Source organism: Colobus angolensis, unplaced genomic scaffold, assembly GCF_000951035.1.
Source record: "Colobus angolensis palliatus isolate OR3802 unplaced genomic scaffold, Cang.pa_1.0 Scaffold144, whole genome shotgun sequence".
Lineage (NCBI taxonomy): Eukaryota > Metazoa > Chordata > Mammalia > Primates > Cercopithecidae > Colobus > Colobus angolensis.
Window position 1 is genome coordinate 2,440,319 of NW_012114533.1, and position 19,427 is coordinate 2,459,745.

At 49.8% G+C, this 19,427-nt stretch overlaps 1 protein-coding gene across 1 annotated transcript in view; it reads right to left on the reverse strand.

Annotated features, from left to right (window-relative positions):
• PAX2 (paired box 2) overlaps nucleotides 1-19,427 on the reverse strand; it is an 81,747-nt gene that overhangs the window by 893 nt on the left and 61,427 nt on the right. The window contains exons 8-12 of the mRNA XM_011935584.1: nucleotides 17,598-17,724; nucleotides 2,159-2,260; nucleotides 1,924-2,006; nucleotides 413-563; nucleotides 109-242 (exon numbers count right to left, since the gene is read on the reverse strand). Coding sequence (XP_011790974.1) covers nucleotides 109-242; nucleotides 413-563; nucleotides 1,924-2,006; nucleotides 2,159-2,260; nucleotides 17,598-17,724 — 597 coding nt within the window. The remainder of the gene's footprint in view (nucleotides 1-108; nucleotides 243-412; nucleotides 564-1,923; nucleotides 2,007-2,158; nucleotides 2,261-17,597; nucleotides 17,725-19,427) is intronic.

Sequence of the window (19,427 nt, forward strand, 5' to 3'; positions counted from 1 at the left end):
TCTCAGGCGCAGGTGTCGCGGGCAGAGTAATAGCCTGGCGGGTGGGCCGGGCGGAGGTGGGGCGATCACCGCGTCCGCGTGGGGAGAGCCCGGGGAGGCGGGAGGCACCGACGCGCTCGCACACCCACGGGTGGACCCTGTGGGCCAGTGCCCGCCCGGGGCTTCCCAGCGGAGGCGCTCGCGGCCACCCACGAAGGGTTTGTACTGGGGCGCGTCCACTCTGTCGCACTGGGGGCCAGGGCCTTTACAGAGGCCACTCCGGTTCTAGGAGGCATGGCCCCCAATGGGCGGAAATGGGGGTGGGGGACAGTGGCGAAGAAAGGCCTTCGGGACACTTTTCTCCCAGAAAGTCCTAAGAATGGCATCAATGCGCGGTGCCAACACAAGAGCTGGGGGCTCTGTTGGGAGATACCGTCCTCCCGCTTTTCCCTCAAGAGGTTGGATGCGTGGGCTACGCGGCAGGGGATGGAGGCGGGCAGGAAGCAGGTGAACTGCCCGCTGGTCCGCGAGCGGTGAGCAGAGGGCCCGTGGGTTGGGAGCCGTCGGAAGCTGCCTCCCTCCCTCTGCGGGAGAAAGGCCAGGCCTCCAGGTTTCCCCCTCGCCCTTTCTCCTGTGTGATGACCCCAGACTGTTTACAGTGATCCCTAACCGCGGGTTAAGTAGAGGAGAAGGGGCCCCTCTCTGAGAGGGAGCTGGGGTGGGGGTGGGGGATGCAGCCACTGGAAAGCCTGTTTATTGACGAGGAGGGAAAGCATGCGTGCAGCAGGATAATGAGCTTCTGAGCTCAACTGTGACCAAGAGGAACTGAGCTATCTCCTTCCCCATCGCTAATGAAACAAGTGTAATTTCCTCATCAGCACTAGATTCTGTTTAACGACTCCCCCCTCGCCACCGCGAGCTCTCTGCAGCTCCCCTCTTCCCCACCTCCCTGCAGACTCCCTGCCCCCACCTCCCCACTCTTCCCTCACCCCCACCTCTTTAAAACCTCCTCCAACCCCCACCTGCTCACTGCTGGGAGCTTCTCCCTAAAATCTCCTTGCCCCCCAATAAGGCTTCTACTTCCCTTCCCCTAAATCTGGGCAGGAATCCCTTTACCCACACCTCTAACTCCCTTCAGCCCCCAGTCTATAAGACCCAGCAGCAATCTCCCTCTTTGCCACTGTCCCACCCCAAGCTCTGCTTACCCATAATTATCCCTGAATGTCCCTGGATGGATGGGGCCAACCACTCTCTTCTATCCTCCCCCTTCCCCATACCAATGAGAGTTGAACTTCAGGGAAAGGCCATATAGAGGGCGGCCAGAGGGAGTGAGTTGCTGGCTGAGTGAGTCTAACCCTTCTTAAGACAAGAGTGTTTTGGTGTTTGTGCACACAGGAACTTCAGCTCTCTTTGGCTTCAAGCCCCTGCTCCCAATCTGGGGATTGGGGATGGGTATAGTACAACCTCCAGCTGCAGTCACCAGACGTTAAATAGAGCCTCTGCCTCTCTGATCCAAACAACCCAATCCCAACTGCTCTGATCAGGGATGGGTCAGAGCCCCAGGGGAGCAATGGAAGGCTCGGTGCCTCTGAAGAGGTATAGGGGTGTTCTAGCTTGTCTCGCTGCAGTGAGTCTCCCTGGTTCCTGCTGCAGCCTGACCTCCATTCCTCTTAGGGACTAGCTCCCTCTTGCCTCTGGGTTGGGGTTGGTTCTCAACATTGGTCTTCCCTTGTGTCTTGGTGTGGACCAGGGTGGCTTTGTCTGAGTGACTGACATGCCCCTGGAAATGGTTCTTGGCTCCAAGTTTCCATGGAAACCAGGGCAGGCTCTTCCAAGCAGTGTCAGCTGGCTGGGGTGGGCTGGGCACTGAGGGTGGAGCTGAGGCTGAGTGCTCCTCGGGCACAAACTTGGGTGGGTGGGCGCTGTGGAGGGGCCATGACATACACTGGGTTGCACACAAGGGGGCACTTCTGAAAGCTTCCTCCCCGGCTTGCTCATGAGGGAGGATGAGGGACCAACTGCAGCCTCTAGGGAGAGAGAGGGACAGAATAGCAGTGGTTTGCAGGGAGGGGACGTTGGGTCTCCCCCCACCCCAGCCTCAGACTACAGACCATTCAGCAGCTCACCCACAATTTAGTTCCCCCCACCTAGATTAGGCAGCTGCAGCATTGTCACCTACCAGGCACCATTCCTGCCAGGGTGGAGGTGGGGTAGCTTCCCTGGCCAGTGGGGGGCACGTGAGGGGGGTAACCAGGCAGAGTGGTGCTCGCCATGTCACGACCTGGAAAAACACAAAGGGGAAGGAGTGAGGCCTGGAAGAAAAGGGGCCTGCCTCTACTCACACCAGGGTACTGCATGGAGAGGAAACTCTTGGAGAGGAAAGAGCTCTGTGCAGACGTGCGGGGGTACGTGTGCCGCTCTGCACCTGAATGCGCAAGTCTGAGTGTGCCTGTGCATGTGTCTAAGCTAAATATCTATGATCAGCTGTGTGTATGCATCTCTGTTTTGTGTAGCTCTTTGTGTCTCTCTCTGTGCATTTGTGTGTGTGCGTATGTGTGTGCATGTGTGTGTGTGTGTATTTGCCTTTGCCTGTGTCTCTGTGCATTCCAAACCCAGATGGAGATGGGAGGGAGATGACCTGGTTTTACTCCTCCTTCTCAGCAAGATATTCAGCTGTGGTCTCTCCAGTAGCCAAAGGGACCTCTATCATCTTGCTTATCTTTCCTCTCCCTAATACCCCATCTTTCCTTCAGGCTTGGAGGACACCCCACCATCACCCCTACAGGGACTGATGGCTATTCCTTGTCCTCTCCAAGTGGAGCTGCAGGTGCTGGGCCTGGCAGGTGTGGAGAGCAGGGGGCCAGCCAGTGGACTATTTTGCTGTTAGTGTTTATGGCATTTACATGATAGAAAACCACCCTGAAGTGAATCAGGAGCTTTGAGCCAACAGTGCAAGTGGACCAGATAAAGTTCCAATGAGCAAAATCTGCTCCTCCACCAGCTGCTGGACTTCTGTCCCTGGAGGGCTCTCCAGCTAGAGCCTGCAGGGTGGGAGACAAAGCGAGTCAAGATGGGAGTGCTACCCCTGGTCCACAGACATGTCCTCTGGGACACAGCTGCACATGACTGGGCTCCCTTCCTTGCCTGCACCCTCCATTGCTATGAAGGGGTCACCACCTCCCTTTGCAATTTAGCATTTTCTGATCTCTAATAATAATTTGCTTTCTCCCCTCTGCTATAATCCCTTTATCCTCTCCTGGACCTCCTGGAACCCCCTTAACCCCTCCAGATTCCCCTTATCCTCCTCACTAGCCAATGCCACTCTACCACTCTAATGCCTCTGTCCATCCTTGGGAAGGCAAGGCATGGTTGGAGAAAGTCACAACACTATGCATATCCGGGCCCGTTCACTTTCTTTTCATCAGCTGGACCGTAGTCATTAGTCTCCCAATGGCTATTCCAAAACATCTCTCTCTCTCTTTGCTACACTCCCTTTGAGGTTGGCCTCACCTCCCTGCATTCCAGAGATGTATGAGTTTCCTCACCCCTACCTTGACACATCTGAGTGATCCATCCTTCCCTAGCTATACAGAGCTACAGCTCAGGTTTTTGCATTTCTAGCACCCTGCTGAACATTTTCCTTAGCTGTCCCTCTGTCACCTCAAACCTAACTGGAATACAAACAGATTCATCTTCCCTCCGTTGGTTCTTATGATCTTGAAGATCATAAGACCAAAAACTTTGGAGTCCTTCTTGACATAGCCTTCTTCCTCCCATTCTAGATGAAGTCAATCACCAAGTATTGTCAATTCTCCTTGGCAATGTCTGTTACATCTGCTCCATTTCCATTTCTTCCACTACCTTCATAGCTCAGCTTTTAAGCACCTTCTTTTTGCCACACAGTATTTTTGCTTGCATTCCCTGCCTCCACATTCTTCCCCTCCTGTCTATCCTAAATGTGGCTGCTCGGCTAGTCCTCATGAAACATTGCTTTCATCACACCACTTCCCTTGTAAAAACCATCACTGATTCCCCATAGTCTATAGTTTGAAATGGAACTCTGTGGCTTTTAAAGCTGCTAAGGTACTCTCTCCACCCCACTTAAGATTCTCACCCCTCCTGGTTTAGTTTGACTGTTTTTATTGGCTTGTGTGATGTGAACCCCCTATGCTTTTGCCATGACCTTTTCTTCTTCCTTGTCATTTTCCTCTCCTTCCCCCTGAAGTCTTAAAATCCCTACCCTTCTACCCACCAGGGAAATTTCTCTCTTCCAAACTTCCACAGCATCTGTGCTGCATGGGTTACCATGCCATTATATATCATAATGCATCAGCCCTGATGTTTCATAGCATAGCTTGCTTCTTCAAACAGATCATAAGCAACCTGAGGGCAGGACCCTGTCTTCTGCTTTATCCTGCATAGTTGAGAACATGGTAAGATGCTCAATAAACACTTGTTGATTAATCCTCCATCAGTCTATTGCACTTAACAGCCAATTCCTGATGGGTTATAATTTTATTATTGTTTCATATATATTGGTCTCCTTAAAGAAGTAAAGGCTGGGATAAAATGTAAATATTAGAATATGCTTTTTCTTTAAAAAACAATTTAAACAATAGATTATGATTTTTATAAGCTGATGAGAGGTTTACAGTGAGGGACTCATATATTGTGACTTTATCATGCAATAGAATGATTTTCCTCTATACGTGTCTAATATAGCCAGTATCTTACATTTCCTAAAACTCGAGAACAAGCAGAGTAGAACTGCCAAACACGAGATCAGTTTTGACTCCTAGAGAGACAGAAGAAAGGATTTGTGTTTGCCTTGATGTGGGTTTTCTTTTATTGACTTCTGTTGTCAATGAAAGCTACACTCCTCCTGACTGTCTCTTAGTGGAGTGGACCTGAAGTAGACAATGACAGCAATATCAAAATCAATTCCTAGAGAGATTAATAATATGGCACTTATTGGTCAAAAAAGGCCCAGGACAGGATCGAGTAAGGGAAGATGCAGGGGTTTTGAAGCTAAACAGATAAAGAAACCTAATTCCTCCTTCCCTGTCATCATAAAGTCTGCAAAGCAGCCAGGAAAAGGGGTGTGCCTCTTTCTTAATAAATAGGAATTTAAATGCATCTGATTCTGGTTTTCAGTTGCATGATTCCCACAACCTGTCACCATGAATTCCTTATAATCTAAGGTTTTGTCACAAAATCTCCTACCTCATTTCAGGAGGAAGGAAGAAAGGCTGGATGACTAGAAACATGTTTCCGGCTAACCTGGATGTAGTCTTATCGGAAAGTTTGATTTCCACTGGCTTTCTCTCTTGCAAAATGGCAGCTTCCCTCAGGTAGGAACTTTCGCATGCTGAAAGTCACCCACTGGACAGTTGATTGAAAGGCCCATTGCCAAATTCTATTTAGAAAACTGAAGCTGGGCAGTGCCATGTAGAAATTTTAAAAATGTGAAAGAAGAGTCCCAAGACTAGGAAAAAGCAGGCAAGCTTCCTTGTGTTTTGCATACAGCTGTGCACCTGCTGCTGCGGAGTCTATAACACCAGTATCACCACAAAGAGGTACCCTGTTAAGGACGCCTGAGCCACCAACGGTGCTGGCCACTGCATACAAAGCACTCTCAATTGCTTCATTAGCACACAGGTGACACCTAAAGAGCAGAAAAAATTGACCAAACTCTTGCCAGAGCCATATATTTTTCTGGAACACCATTGTCAATAATGGAAAACACATACTGCAGGAAGTTTTCAAATTACTAAGACCATCATACCATTTGCCCAGCAGCATTCTTTGAGCAAGCCTCTTTTAGTGAAAGAATATGAATGGGTAATGGAATCTGTGCAAGCAAGAATCGACAGAGCACTGGGCCTTGCTGTACTATACATGGGTAGAAAAATAGGAGTGCAGACAGACTCTAAAACTGTACAACAGCACAGCCACCTCCGTTATACCAACAAGCAAAAGCAAAGAAAAAGGAGAAAACAGCTATGTGACAGAATACATCAGTTATAAAATACGTGCCACCCAACAGAAAGCAGTAGAGGATTTTCGTTGCTCACTGACAATGGCCAGTAACATAAAAACAACATCAGAAATTAAAATGGACAAAAACCCACATACTATTACAAGAGGGTGGGCATTTCATGTTGGACGCTTGCTTTCCAAGGTTACAAAGTTGTTTTTTGTTTTTCGTTTTCTGAAATGAAGTCTCGCTCTATCGCCCAAGCTGGAGTGCAGTGGCGTGATCTTGGCTCAGTGCAACCTCCGCCTCCTGGGTTCAAGTGATTCTCATGCCTCAGCCTGTAGCTGGGACTACAGGTGTGTGCCACCATGCCTGTCTAATTTTTCTATTTTTAGTAGAGACAGGGTTTCACCATGTTAGTGAGGCTGGTCTCGAACTCCTGACCTCAAGTGATCCGCCTGCCTTGGCCTCCCAAAGTGCTGGGATTACAGGCGTGAGCCACCGCGCCTGACCAAGGTTACAAAGTTTTTAAAGATGAAGAGCCTTCCAGATGATGAGGTAACTTCCTTGTTTCAAGGTTGAGACAATGAAGGCACAAAGATGCATCACGGTTTTACCATGACTACACAGCTAATAAATGATAGAGCCAAAATTTGAAGCCATGTTTATACCACACTGCCTTTTAATAACACGAAGCCAGATGCTCCCCAAAAGAGCCAAAGAAAAGGAAAAGAAGTCATCTGACAAACAAAAATCTCATATCGTCATGGTTGTTGATAAAAAGGACTCAGAGAACAAAATTCCGACGCCAAAAGTCTGTAATAAAACTCCATGGGGTGGAGTATTAATTTCCTGCGAGAGTTTTCTGAAAAACAAAGAGGGTCTTCAAGAAACAGTGGTAGTGGAGAATCTTAAAGTCCCCAGAAGTGTTCAAAGCACTGTACTTGATGAGGATATCTTCTCAGTTCAACTGCAGAAGTCCCTGAAGATTCTACAGCCAATTTCTACAGCAATCACTACATCTGCATCAGACAGTGCACTTTCGTCAGACATTCCTTACCAAATGGGCCAGATCAAATCAACTGTTTTGGAGAATCTAAGTGCAGCTCCTCTTACAAGTACAGAGAAAAGCAAAGTGAAAGCCTTTATTAAGAAAGTTGAAGGCCGGGCGCGGTGGCTCAAGCCTGTAATCCCAGCACTTTGGGAGGCCGAGACGGGCGGATCATGAGGTCAGGAGATCGAGACCATCCTGGCTAATATGGTGAAACCCCGTCTCTACTAAAAGAAAATACAAAAAACTAGCCGGGCGACGAGGCGGGCGCCTGTAGTCCCAGCTACTCGGGAGGCTGAGACAAGAGAATGGCGTGAACCCGGGAGGCGGAGCTTGCAGTGAGCTGAGAGCCGGCCACTGCACTCCAGCCTGGGCGGCAGAGCAAGACTCCGTCTCAAAAAAAAAAGAAAGTTGAAAAATTGTAGTCATCAGGTAATTTGCACTACTTTCACTATCAGGTCTAAGATTCAAGGTCAGAGCTGTGTTTCTACTTGTGCCAGGACTAGCTAGCATTCGTTGAGCACCTACTATATGCTAGGCAGTGTCCTTCATATTTTATATGATGTATTATCTCATTTAATCTTCATATCAACCCTATGATGTTGATGTTTTATTTTTATTTTTATTTTTATTGAGACAGGGTCTTGCTCTCGTCAGCCAGGCTGGAGTGCAGTGGCACGATCTTGGCTCACTGCAACCTCCGCTTCCCAGGTTCAAGTGATTATCCTGCCTCAGCCTCCCAAGTAGCTGAGATTACAGGCACCTGCCACCATGCCTGGCTAACTTTTGTATTTTTTAGTAGAGACGGAGTTTCGCTATGTTGGCCAGGCTGGTCTCCAACTCCTGACCTCAGGTGCTCTGCCTGTCTCAGCCTCCCAGAGTGCTGGGATTACAGGCGTGAGCCACCGGGCCTGGCTGTTGATATGTTTTTAACCTCCCACACCTTTTTTTTTTTTTTTTTTGAGACAGAGTCTTGCTCTGTCTCCCAGGCTGGCGTGCAGTGGTGTAATCTCCACTCACTACAACCTCTGCCTCCCAGGTTTAAGTGATTCTCCTGCCTTAGCCTCCCAAGTAGCTCGGAGTACAAATGCCTGCCACTGCGCCCAGCTAACTTTTGTATTTTTTAGTAGAGACACGAGGTTTTGCCATGTTGACCAGGCTGGTCTCGAACCTCAGGTGATCCACCCACCTCAGCCTCCCAAAGTGCTGGGATTACAGGTGTGAGCCACCACGCCCAGCCTTTAATCCCCAGTCTATAGATGAGAAATAAACTCAGAAGGGCCAAGTATAATGTCCAAGATTTCACTGCTAGTGGATGGCAGAAACTGGATTACAGAACAGGCTGTATACTTGGGAACTGATCCTGGAATGATATTATTCTCAAATAGTGCAGACCCAGAAAACAGATAGATGTTTGGTCCAGGAAAGTAATATGGGATCATGCTAAGTGAATCTTTCCTATAACAGAACATCTTGTCACTTCTTGTTTCTTATGTTTCAATTTCTTCCACTTTTTTACAGTGGTGGTTTTAAATTGGGGTTAACTGATCCCTTAGGAACCCACAGATCACTTCAAGGGGTCTATATAAATCTATATATAAGATGTTATAGACATTACATGTCTGTATCTTTCTGTGTAGATGGTATATGACTTTTATCATATTCTCAAAAAATATGGCTTAAAGATTAATAAGCACTCTTTATATAAAAAAAAGCAAAAGAGCCCCGTTCTTTAGCGTAAGACACTGATTTGTTTGCAACTACTTGAATTGTATCAATAAACAAGATGATACAAAGCACAGCAAAATAACATGTGAAGTAGCAGGGAGGTTTATCTCAAGTCAAGGAAAATGTCAGCATTCAGAAGATCAAGGAAATAAAAAGGACGCCACGAAAGAAGCAGAAACTGCTGCTCATGATGGCTCAGATGAGACTTATTAGACATAGATTTATACAGCAAAAGTTCTATCGAGGAGTTCAGAGATGCTTTTCCTCAGCATCTTTCTCTGAAAATAAGCACTTTTGCTACCCACTTGACACTGTGGAGGACCCTAAGGCCAGAAAACCTAACTCTTGTTTTACTACCCTATCCTCAAGTTCTGTCTGCTTCTCATAAGGTAGCAAAAATGAAGACATTAGATTTCTTCAAGGCTGGCAGTCTGTGCCTGCATTTGACATAGGCATTTATAATACTTATAGGAATACACAGTTATTAAATTTGTAATTGCTGCCTAAATATATAAATGCATAATTGGTATTTACTATAACAATTATGAGCACCTTATGACCAATTCAACTTACATCTATTACACTAAAGGAACAAACTTTAAATCCACACAAGATGTTTTAAAAGGAGAGGAAAAGAATTATCTACATATTTCCTTTCATTTCTTATTTCCCAAGCTTCCAAATCCTCCCAGGATTTGATTTATCCTCTGGGGCAGAAGGGACTATGGGACGGCCCACAGCCCCAGGCTCTGCCTCAGCCCCATACCCTACCGGAGGCTTGCCTGCTCCAGGTTCCAGCAGAGGGGGCTGTGCCTACAACTCAGGGTGGCTGCTCTTCCAGCTGATCTCAGCTCCCACTGACACCGTGAGTCCCTGGTCCCTGGTGTGTCCTAGGCAGGCATGTTACCCAGATCTGCAGGGGCTTAGTGAGGTCTACACCTTGACAGCCAACTGGCCGGACACAACCAGTCATGCTGTTTCCATTCCTTCTCCCAGCACCCTGCCCTCCTCTGAGCTGTGTAGCCTATTGGCTCAGGGCCTCACAGGAGGCGGTTTCCTTCTAATTCAGCTGGACCATGGATGGAAATGCAGCTTCAGCATCCTAGGATAACACTAGGGAGTGTTGGGGAGAATCACACTTTCAAAGGGCTGAAAAGGAACTTGGCTATCTTCTAGTCCAACTCCCTCATTTTACAGAGGAGGAAACTGAGGCTCAGTCCTCTTCCCAGTTCACGTCCCTACGTTGACTTCTCTGGCTCCATGAGCGAATCACAAATGAAGATTGGAGTTGGGCAGGGGCTGGCACTCAAGAGGCTGGGCCCAGGCTCACAGATGGGCTCAGAGCATGAGAGACCCTCATGCTGGGTGGGCAGAGGTTAAGCCTGTTTGCACAGTCTTCTGATACTCCAGGCCTCCCAGTTCCTCTCTGGCTTTATTTTGTTCTCTGAGAGCACTGAATTGTCAGCTCTAATCCTTCCGAAAGCGCAGTGTTTTTCAGGCGCTCTGTGTAAGTGAAACCCTAATCCCAAGGAAAACGGCCACTTAAGCCTCTGCAGCATTAGGCTGTTCTCCAATCCCTGCAGGATTTCCTCCTTCCCTGCCTGCGAGCCCAGCCACCACCACCACCGGGGAGAAGAGGGGAGGATTCAGGCTGAAGGCACGCAAAGCCCTCTCAGAAGTGACAATAGTGACGGAGCCTGTCTCCCAAAGCTCAGGGTTGCAAAAGCACTGGCTTGTTTGTCCTGAGGCTACAGCTAATTGTGGAGGTGGAAGGGATTCTGGCTACCTGGGAAAGGAGTGGGGGGTCTTCCTGTCACCTTGGAGGTGGCCGGCCCTCTGGGGGAAACAGGTTTCCAGGTCTTGCCTAGGTGACTTTGAGGCCACTGGGACATTTCTGAGCCCTTGGTACCAATACATACCTGTTTCATTGGGACAGCAGTCTTTAGGATTTCTGGTCATTCAAAAATGTTGGGTTGACTGACCTTACTTTTACTTAGCCAACATTTTCTTCTTAAAAAGTACCAAATAATGGACTAAAAAGCTTAGTGCTGGGAGATCCCTTTTTTGGAGAATTCCCCTGTGGGACACATCAAGCATCTAAATGACATCTACAGAAGCTGAAAGGGTCCCCGTAACCTAATGAATCGTAAAGCGGTGGCCGGTATTCTCAACTGGGCAATCCTTTATTGGCCTGAGTTGGCTATTGTTATGCACTTGATAGCAAGATCATTGATTTCTTAGAAAATATTTTGATTCAAATTCAGACTGGCCCCTTTCTCTCTCTCTGATCTCTAATGAACAAGTGAGGCCATCCTTGGAGGAAAAAGCATTCCATTTGTCATGTTCAGCCTTTTGGGCCTCACAGACAGAGGGAAGAGATGAAGGGAGGAGGTAAGAAGAAAGGTCCAAGGTTATGGGCCAAATTTGAGCTCAGCGTAGAAAACACCAGAACTATATCTTTGCTAAGATGCCCCAGACCCTTCCTACCTTTGTCACCCTCCCTACGATGCTCCTCCCTCTGCAGCCCCGTTCTCAGCCTGGGTACTTCTGCCATGGCACCCTTCTGGGGAGGGCAGCCCAGCAGCACAGGGTGGCTGGTAGGCAAAGACAAGGACATGGGATTGGGACCTGGGATTGAGGTGGCACAGCTTTTATTCTGGTCAAATTTGGCCTGACTCTGATCCCGAGAGTAGATTAGTGCCTCTTCTTTTCCATATTCATTACCTCTAGCAGTGGACTAGGAGGAAGGGAAAAAGAGGACTGATCCAATGACTCCCTAGGCTGCAGGCCCAGAGCAGCCACATATCTGTCAATGTCTCATTGCTATGGAAATGCCCCTGTAATTAAATCAGAGCTGAGGTTGGGGGCTGGAGGTCCTTGGGGATGTGGCTTGCAGACTCAGAGATGTTTGGAGGAGGCTAGCCTCTTTTCTTGGGACCCTCACAGCCTAAAGGAAGGGTCTAGGGCATGTGAGCACTGAGGAGCAGCCCTCTGGCTTGTTTTGGCCTCCACAGTAAAGGGCTCTCTGACTTGCCACATGTCTGAAGTTGTCCTAGCCCTCTCCTTTCAAGGAGAGGAACTGTGATATCTGTGCCCTAAATTCCTCTAGCTAATCAGGGGCTTTGAGCTGACAGACAAGACTAGGAGACTCCCAGCCTCCTTCAGAAACATTTCTCAGTCTTTATTGCACTCTCCTCCCCTAGGGGCTGGCCAAGGGCTAAGCTGTTTGTTTTATGGAGGGAAATGCAGTTGCATTGGAAGGGGGTTGTTAACTACAGGAAAGAGGCAGTTCCTGGAGGTCCTCAGGATGCCCTGAGTAGGAGGAGGAGGTTTCCCAGGGTCCACACCTCTATCTGCTAAAAGGCCACTTTGCTAACCATCTGAGATGTGGGCCAGGAGGCCGAGCTTCTGAGAGTTGGCAACCCTTTCTCAGAAGCTACACCCACACTGCTCACACTGGTCCCTGCTGCTGTCCAGCTGTGAACTTCGCCTCTCTGGCCTCCCCCACCTCTGCTCAAATAAGCCAGCTTCTGGGAGACCAGCTTCTTCTGCTCCCTCTTCCTGCCTTGGGCACTTCCCTCTTGGGCAGCATCTACATCTCTTCCTGGATCTTAGTTACAGCTTCCTTCAAAACTGCAGTCTTCAGGAATTAAGAGACATTTCTCCCAAGCTCTTGAATAAAACCACCTTCCCCCAACCAGGATGGGGAAGCTACTGAGGCTTCCCACCTGTCCCCACCCCACTGGGGAGAAAGGTACTGTCCCCATCTCTAACTCTCTAATGTTCAGACATTTTCCCAAAGAAAACATAAGATTTTCTGCTGAGGCTTAGCAGTCTGAGAGCCTGGATAAGCCTGGAACAGGCTCTACTTTCAGAGTTGCCTGAGGCTCAGCTCTTTTCATGCCTCCTGGACCCCAAAGCAATAATCTATAGGTGTGGTCCTCATTCTTTGCCCTTTTTGATCTCCATTATCTGACAATTTGGTGAGCAGTGGTGGGAAGGGACTAGGGGATCTGGATCTGTGATAAAGATACAACTGATACTTCCTTTGATCTTTTTTAGAATATTAAACATGCTGAGTTTACAGCGCTTTTGGACTATTCTATTGTCTTCAGTTCTTGGGGGATGTTAACTGTTCTGTTTATTGCTTCTACTAACTTTCCCTTTTGGAAGTTTGTGTTCACATGAGATGTGTACTTTTTCTTAGTAAGCTCATCATTAGTGGTGGGTTTTCCTCCCACCCACCCTGTGGGAGTCCCATGTGCCCTGGATTATAGAATGCCTCTACAAAGAAGGTTTCTCATTGCTCCTGATGAGGTTTCAGAATGGGTAACTATCCTGGACAAATTTTTATGTAAGTTCCTGGCTTGGGTTTCCTGTGACATACTCATGGTATAAATTTGGACTCTGATCTGGCATCAGACTTGGGGTCTCCGTGTCTCATGGTGACATTCCCTGTTGCCCCCTGCTTCCTTGTTTCCCTGGGCTACTGGGACGAGTGTATGTGTTTGCCTTTCAAGGACAATATGATCCCTGTTCTGTCCCTTGCTTTAAGCAGGATGATACTCAATTCTAGCTTCCTGATTCCCAAAGTCACGTTCCCTGACTGGTGTGTTACAACCCCATCCTCTCCCAGTCGGCATCTCCCTCCAGTGTAATGTCAACAGCCTCTCCAATACTGATCTGGCTTTGAGTTCCCCTTGATTTCTAGCACCAAAGAATGAGGTTTGCTGCGTATTAACATTTTTGTTGTTATATTTTATTCAGTTATGTTTTGGTGAGTTTAGCCTGCCTGGGTCCCAGACATCAATCTCCTTCCTCCTTTACCTCTCTGTGACTAAAACAAGGGTGATGACAGCTGCACTTGCCCAAGGCTCTGCCAGTGTGTGGCAGCAATGCCCACTAGAGGCCAGTGAAGCCTGCTGGGTGCAGTGGCTCCAGGCACTGGTGTTTTGCCTAGTTTCTAGAGCAAGCTTGCCCAATCCACAGCCCGCAGGCCACATGCTGCTCAGGACAGCTTTGAATGTGGTCCAACGCAAATTCGCAAACTTTCATCAAACATTATGAGGTTTTTTACTTTTGTTTTTGTTTTTAGCTCACCAGCTCTCTTGGTGTTAGTGTATTTTATGTGTGACTCAAGTCATTTCTTCTCCTTCCAAAGTGGCCCAGCGAAGCCAAAAGATTGGCCAACCCTTTTCTAGAAGGCGTGGAACTGCACAATCTCTGACTTCCCCCAGCACTGTCCCTTGCATATGGGCTCTCTCCTTCAGGGTGGACTCGCACTGTGTCAAGGGACTCTCTCATGCTTAGAAACATCCCCAGTAACTTTGGGAATCCTGGAGTAAGTTCTCGTCTTCTCCTCCCAGATCAACATCACTGCCTGCATCTCGGCATGCTCCTCTGTCACTGCAGCCCCGGCCAGGCACGGGGAGGGAGGCAAGGTGAGAAAGCCGTGGGGAACAGGGGCTATCTTTTCTACCAGAGAAGGGAGACTTTAAGGAATGAAGGCTCCAGCATGCAGCTGGAGCCAGATTTCTCACTGCAGATGCTCTGACCCAGAGGGCCCTGGGATTACTGAGAGGTGGATGGCAGCCCCCTGGGGTCCTTTGGAGGGTCAAGAAGGTGGTGAAAGGTACCAGCCACAGCCATCCAACCTGAAAAAGCCTGGGGCCAGAATGCCCCTGACCCATTCTCTCATGTAGCTGGTCTCTTTTTCTTTATCACTTAGGAGAGACTCGGCTCCGTTCCAGACCAGCAGCCTAGAGCCGTGGGCTGGAGAGAAGAGATGCCGCTGAGCTAGAGCAGCCCAGCGGCGGAAGGGAAAGTGGGTGATAAATTTAAATAACCAGCTTGACTTGGCAGCTTGCTGAGTTGTGATGCAGTGAAATTAAAATCTCGGCAGAACTTGCAAACACTACCCAGCAAAATCAGTCTCTCTCCTTGGTTCCCTGATGGAAGGTGGGGAGGGGAGGCTACGGGGCTGAGCCCTAGCCTCTGGCAGCCACCCTTGCTTGCAATGTGATTAGCTGTGTCCTGGCCCACTGGGCCCCACTCTCCCCTGCACACAATAGTCCAGGTTCCTCTCTCCTCTCATTCCTGACCTTGTGGAATAGCTGCATCAAGTGGCTGGTGAAGTTTGAAATCAGCCTCCAGTGCCAGGAGTGGCAGGAATCTCAATAAGGTCTGGCTTTTCAGGTTGGGCTAGGGCATTCCCTCATCCCCTAAGGTTCGCAGCCGCAGCTGCCAGTCCTGGGAAAGAAGATGAGCAGGGTACCTGAGACGTGGAGGATGAAGAGGGCTCCTTGAACACCTTGGCACTCCTAAGTCAGGCTATGGGCACAGGGTTGACCTAACAGCTCCCTTACCTTTAGCACACACCTCCCCAGCATCACCTACCCACCTGAAAGAGCCTTCTTTTCTCTTCTCCCACCAAAGCCCTTAATATTTGCCAAAAAATAAGTTTTTAAAGACTCTTTGAGGGCAATGTCCACAAATATACTAAGGGCCTCTCTCAAATACCAGTTCTACCTGGAGCCCGGTTCTCACAGATGCCAACATCTTTCTAGAAGAACTCACCCAAAGTCCACTCTCCTGTTTCTGTTCTTCTTGCATCACTGCTCACTACTACCCACAATATCCTGGCCTGAAGGCCAACACGCTGGACCCACTGCTGAGACGGCCCATGGAGTCTGAGCAATGCCCCATTTCTCACCTTGACAGTACCTCTAGCAAATTCTGTTTGTCCCCATAATAAACACATCATAAATCATTCATCTTTAATAGATTATGCAAATTAGGAGGACATAAAATCAACAAAGATCAATAACTGCAGCAGTTTAATTGCCAGCAAAAACAGTTTAAGAATGAGCATAATCTGCAGCTCTTTCTTGGGTAATGGCGCTATTAATCCAAACACTGGATCTTGGCCTAAGTGTGGAAAAATCATTCCCTACCCCATCCCCATCTTCCCTCCCCCACCTCTCCACACACTTCTCTCTTTTTGGTAATTTCCAGTTTCTGAGAGAGTTTCCCCGTCATTACCACTGGTGAACAGCTCCGAATGTTAATGGTTCTGCTTTTGTTACTCCTCGCTTGATTGAAATGTCGCATACAGATTGAGATGTTAGTGCTAACTTGCCACCTGGGAATGTCAAGCTGGGTCTGAAATGAACTTTTCTCACACTTGGATCCAGATGGATCAGCCGGAGATGTTCCCAGGCTGAGCTGGGACTGTTCCAGGGCCATGGGGGGGGAGGCGGGTGGGGGCTGCTCAAGGTGGAGGCACTTCTCTGCACCAGCCTCTGGGTCTCCTATGGCAGGAGCCCTACCCTGAAGATCCATATCTCCACCCCAGGAAGTGCTCGCTTTCTGGACTATGGCCTGAGCACCGGGCAGCACATGGGGTTAGAGAAGTCTCCCGGGTTCTCTTTGACCAGTGCTTGGAGTGGCCATCTTTGGGAAGTGACCACTGTACCTCTGAGCAGGTCAGAAGAAAGGTGGCCTCTGCCTTGGGTCAGAATACCTAGCAGGTCAGAGAGCTTCCCAGCTGGGCAAAGAATGGCTCATGCTGAGGGCCATTCGGTCATGGGCTATGTCCTGGCCCAGCTAACCCAGCTAAGGTCGTCACTCCCGAAAGCCCAGTCCAGGTCTCCAACACTTCCAGAACTCAACCTCTGACTCCCTAGCCAAAGATCTAGGCTGGAAACAGTTGTACCAATACAGCCCCTTAGGGAGAGGCTGGGAAAGCTGACGGGGCTCTCCTAAACCCCCAGGTGGAAGCTGGGTGGCCACTGAGCCCAGCTCAGGCTCAAGTGCAGCCGCACTCAGACCAGCTCCCAGGCAGAACCAGGGCCCAGTCCTAGAGGGCGCTGTGCCTGTTCCCTGCCTTTGCTGCTGGCGCTGCAGCCCTGCTGCCGGGTCCCCAGGCCGCCTCCGCTTGCCTCACTCTGCAGGTAACGCCTCAGTGTCTCCCAGTCCCCGCCGAGACCCTTCTCAATCATCCTGTCTCCCAAGGAACAAACGGCACATTGGCTTTAGTGTCTCCAGAATAATTAGGTGAATTTTAATAACACCTCAATGTATGTCTCTCCCACTTGGGCAGTCTCCTGGCCTGGAAACCCTTCTGCAGTGGCACGCGCCTTCCGCAGGCTGGAGCTCTGCGGCCTTCCCTGGACCCCACCTCCCCTTCCAAACTAACTGGCCCTGCTGCTCTTCATCTGTAGGGGTCCCTGGCCATGGCACCCCTAGCTCTGCATTTGATTGTGGGCCAACCCTGATCCTACCTGGCCTTGAAATCAAGCCTTGGTGTCAGTGACTTCTCTGGGAAGCAGGAGGAAGGCTGGAATAATTGTACTTATCTCAAACTCCACAGAGCTGGGTGCCATGCCCTCAAGCCCAAAGCCATGGTCACCCACACTGCCTGGAGGGAGTTGGAAGCGGGTCCCCCAGGAGCCTTGCAGACACACATGTGGAGGCTGGACACTAGGTACCCATGCTCCACTCTCACCAGCCTGGCTTATTTGCCTTCTGCAGATGTCCTCACAAGAGGCTCATGATTCTGGGCAACTTGGGAGAGGGAAAGAGAAACAGGCAAAGGGAGAGGTGAAGGACAGGAGGAAGAACTGGCAACATCCCCTCCTAGCATCAGCCTTTCCAGGTTGAAGCCCACAGACACCCTGACCCCAGTTTTTTTCTCCCCACATCTGCACACACCTGTTCAGGAAGCACCCTAGTTTTAGAAGCCTCATTCTGTCTGTAAATATCATGGCGGGGGATCTGCTTATCACACTGGGCCCCAGATGGCATGGGCTGAGGCACCCTCCACTGAACACGGTGCCCCCACCCTCCTGGAAGCCCCCTTACCAGTCACAACGGGGTATGTCTGCGTGCCTGACACGTTGCTGCCCAGCTCAGGGTTGGTGGATGCAGATAGACTCGACTTGACTTCATCAAGCCCAGGGGTCAGGGCTGGGAGGGAGTACTCGTTCCCCTGGGAGGAGAGAGAAAAGTGACAGCTCTCTATTGATGCACACACAGAGAAAGGGCTTGGTGTGCAGATGGGGAGGAGGAACGGGGAGCCCTCCCAGATGGGGTAGAAAGAGATGGTGGGACAGAGGGGAGATGCAGGGGGGGGGTGGTGCTTGGCGAACGATGGCAAGTTTTGTGTGGGTAGGAGCAGACCTGACTTGGTGAAACTGGAGGCGCAGCACCCTTTACACATTTTGGGCAGTTATGCCAGCACCCTTTATGTTTCTGTAGCATCTCCTGCCGAAGCACCCCTGAAGGTAGGGTGTAGTAGTGGGGATCTCCTTGTTGAGAGACATGGGATGTCGAGGAACCTTGGGGAGGAGGGGGAACCATGGCCTGACTGGCAGAACCAGTAGCTGGGGGAAGGGCCTAGTGGGGCCTTCAGCCTGGCACTGCCGGCTGCTCCGGTATGGGTGCCCCTTTTTTAAAAACAAACAATGACAGCCCCGTGGGCCCCTCGCTCTCTGCCTGTGCACTGGGGTATGAAATTGGGGAGGGGGAGAGTCCACATGGCTAACAGAAGGGTAGGAGGGGGCCAGTCATTGACTCTGAAAGGGTGTCCTGCCCGAAACACTCGGGTAATTGCCTTTTTATTGTAGCCACGGCCAAGCCAGACCCCAGAGTTGGGCAGACCAGGAGCCTGCACAAAGCAGGAAAAGTTGCTCTGATTAATATTACGTTAAATTAAAACTGATTTTCTGCTCTTTCGGGTCCGTTTTTTCCCCTTCCGCTTCCTGGCCCCCCCAGAGTACCCCCTCCCCTCCATGGCTGGACAGGATTGCCTCGTCATTTCCAATTCCTTCTCGTATTGATCTTCCTGTAGAAATCAGTTTTGTAATTAGCTGCAAATTAGGCCTTCTACTGGGGGTGAAGCTGCCCCCTGATTTATCACCAGAGTAATTCGCTGTGATCGGAGAGAAATTAAAATGAACTCAATTAGGCTTCGGATTTGCTTTATGGGCCCTGCTCCGAGTTTCAGGGGGAAAAATGACTGTGCTGGTGTTTAATAGTCTAATGAAAGTAAATAAAGGTTATTCATTGTAATACAGCCGGGGACTCAGGGAGGGTGCACCGAGCCGCCTGCCTCGGCCGGCTCCTCCTTTGTTGGTTTATGGCTCAGGGCACCTTAAAAAGACTTTTGATTTTTGTTTTATGAAGACAAACAGCTTATGGGATAAAAGGACGGGCGGGGAGAAAGGCGAGTGGCTGGGAGCTATTGGAGTCTTAGAGTGGAACTGTAGCGTGCGAGGCTGTGGGGCTGCACTGACGTGCATGTGTGGGAGCGTGTGTGCGTGTGTGCAAGCACAGCAGTGCTGTGTTGTGCTGCGACTGTGGGCCTGGCCTGGGCTGCATGTGTAGCAGGGATGGGAGTGTGCCCCTGTGTGTAAGCGGGTGTGCTGGGGGCTCCACCCAGCGTATGTGGGTGGAGGCATACGCTAGGGGTATGCTGAGCTGGTGATCTGGGGGCAGCACACACCCACTGGCTCCATGCAGCTACCGGGGCTAGCTGTGAGTACTGTGGGCTGTGGGTGAGGGAGCAGGTGGACAGTGGTGTGTGAGCACAGTACCTTGGGCTGTGGATGAGGGGAACAGGTGGACGGTGGTGTGTGAGCACAGTACTGTGGGCTGTGGATGAGGGGAACAGGTGGACGGTGGTGTGTGAGC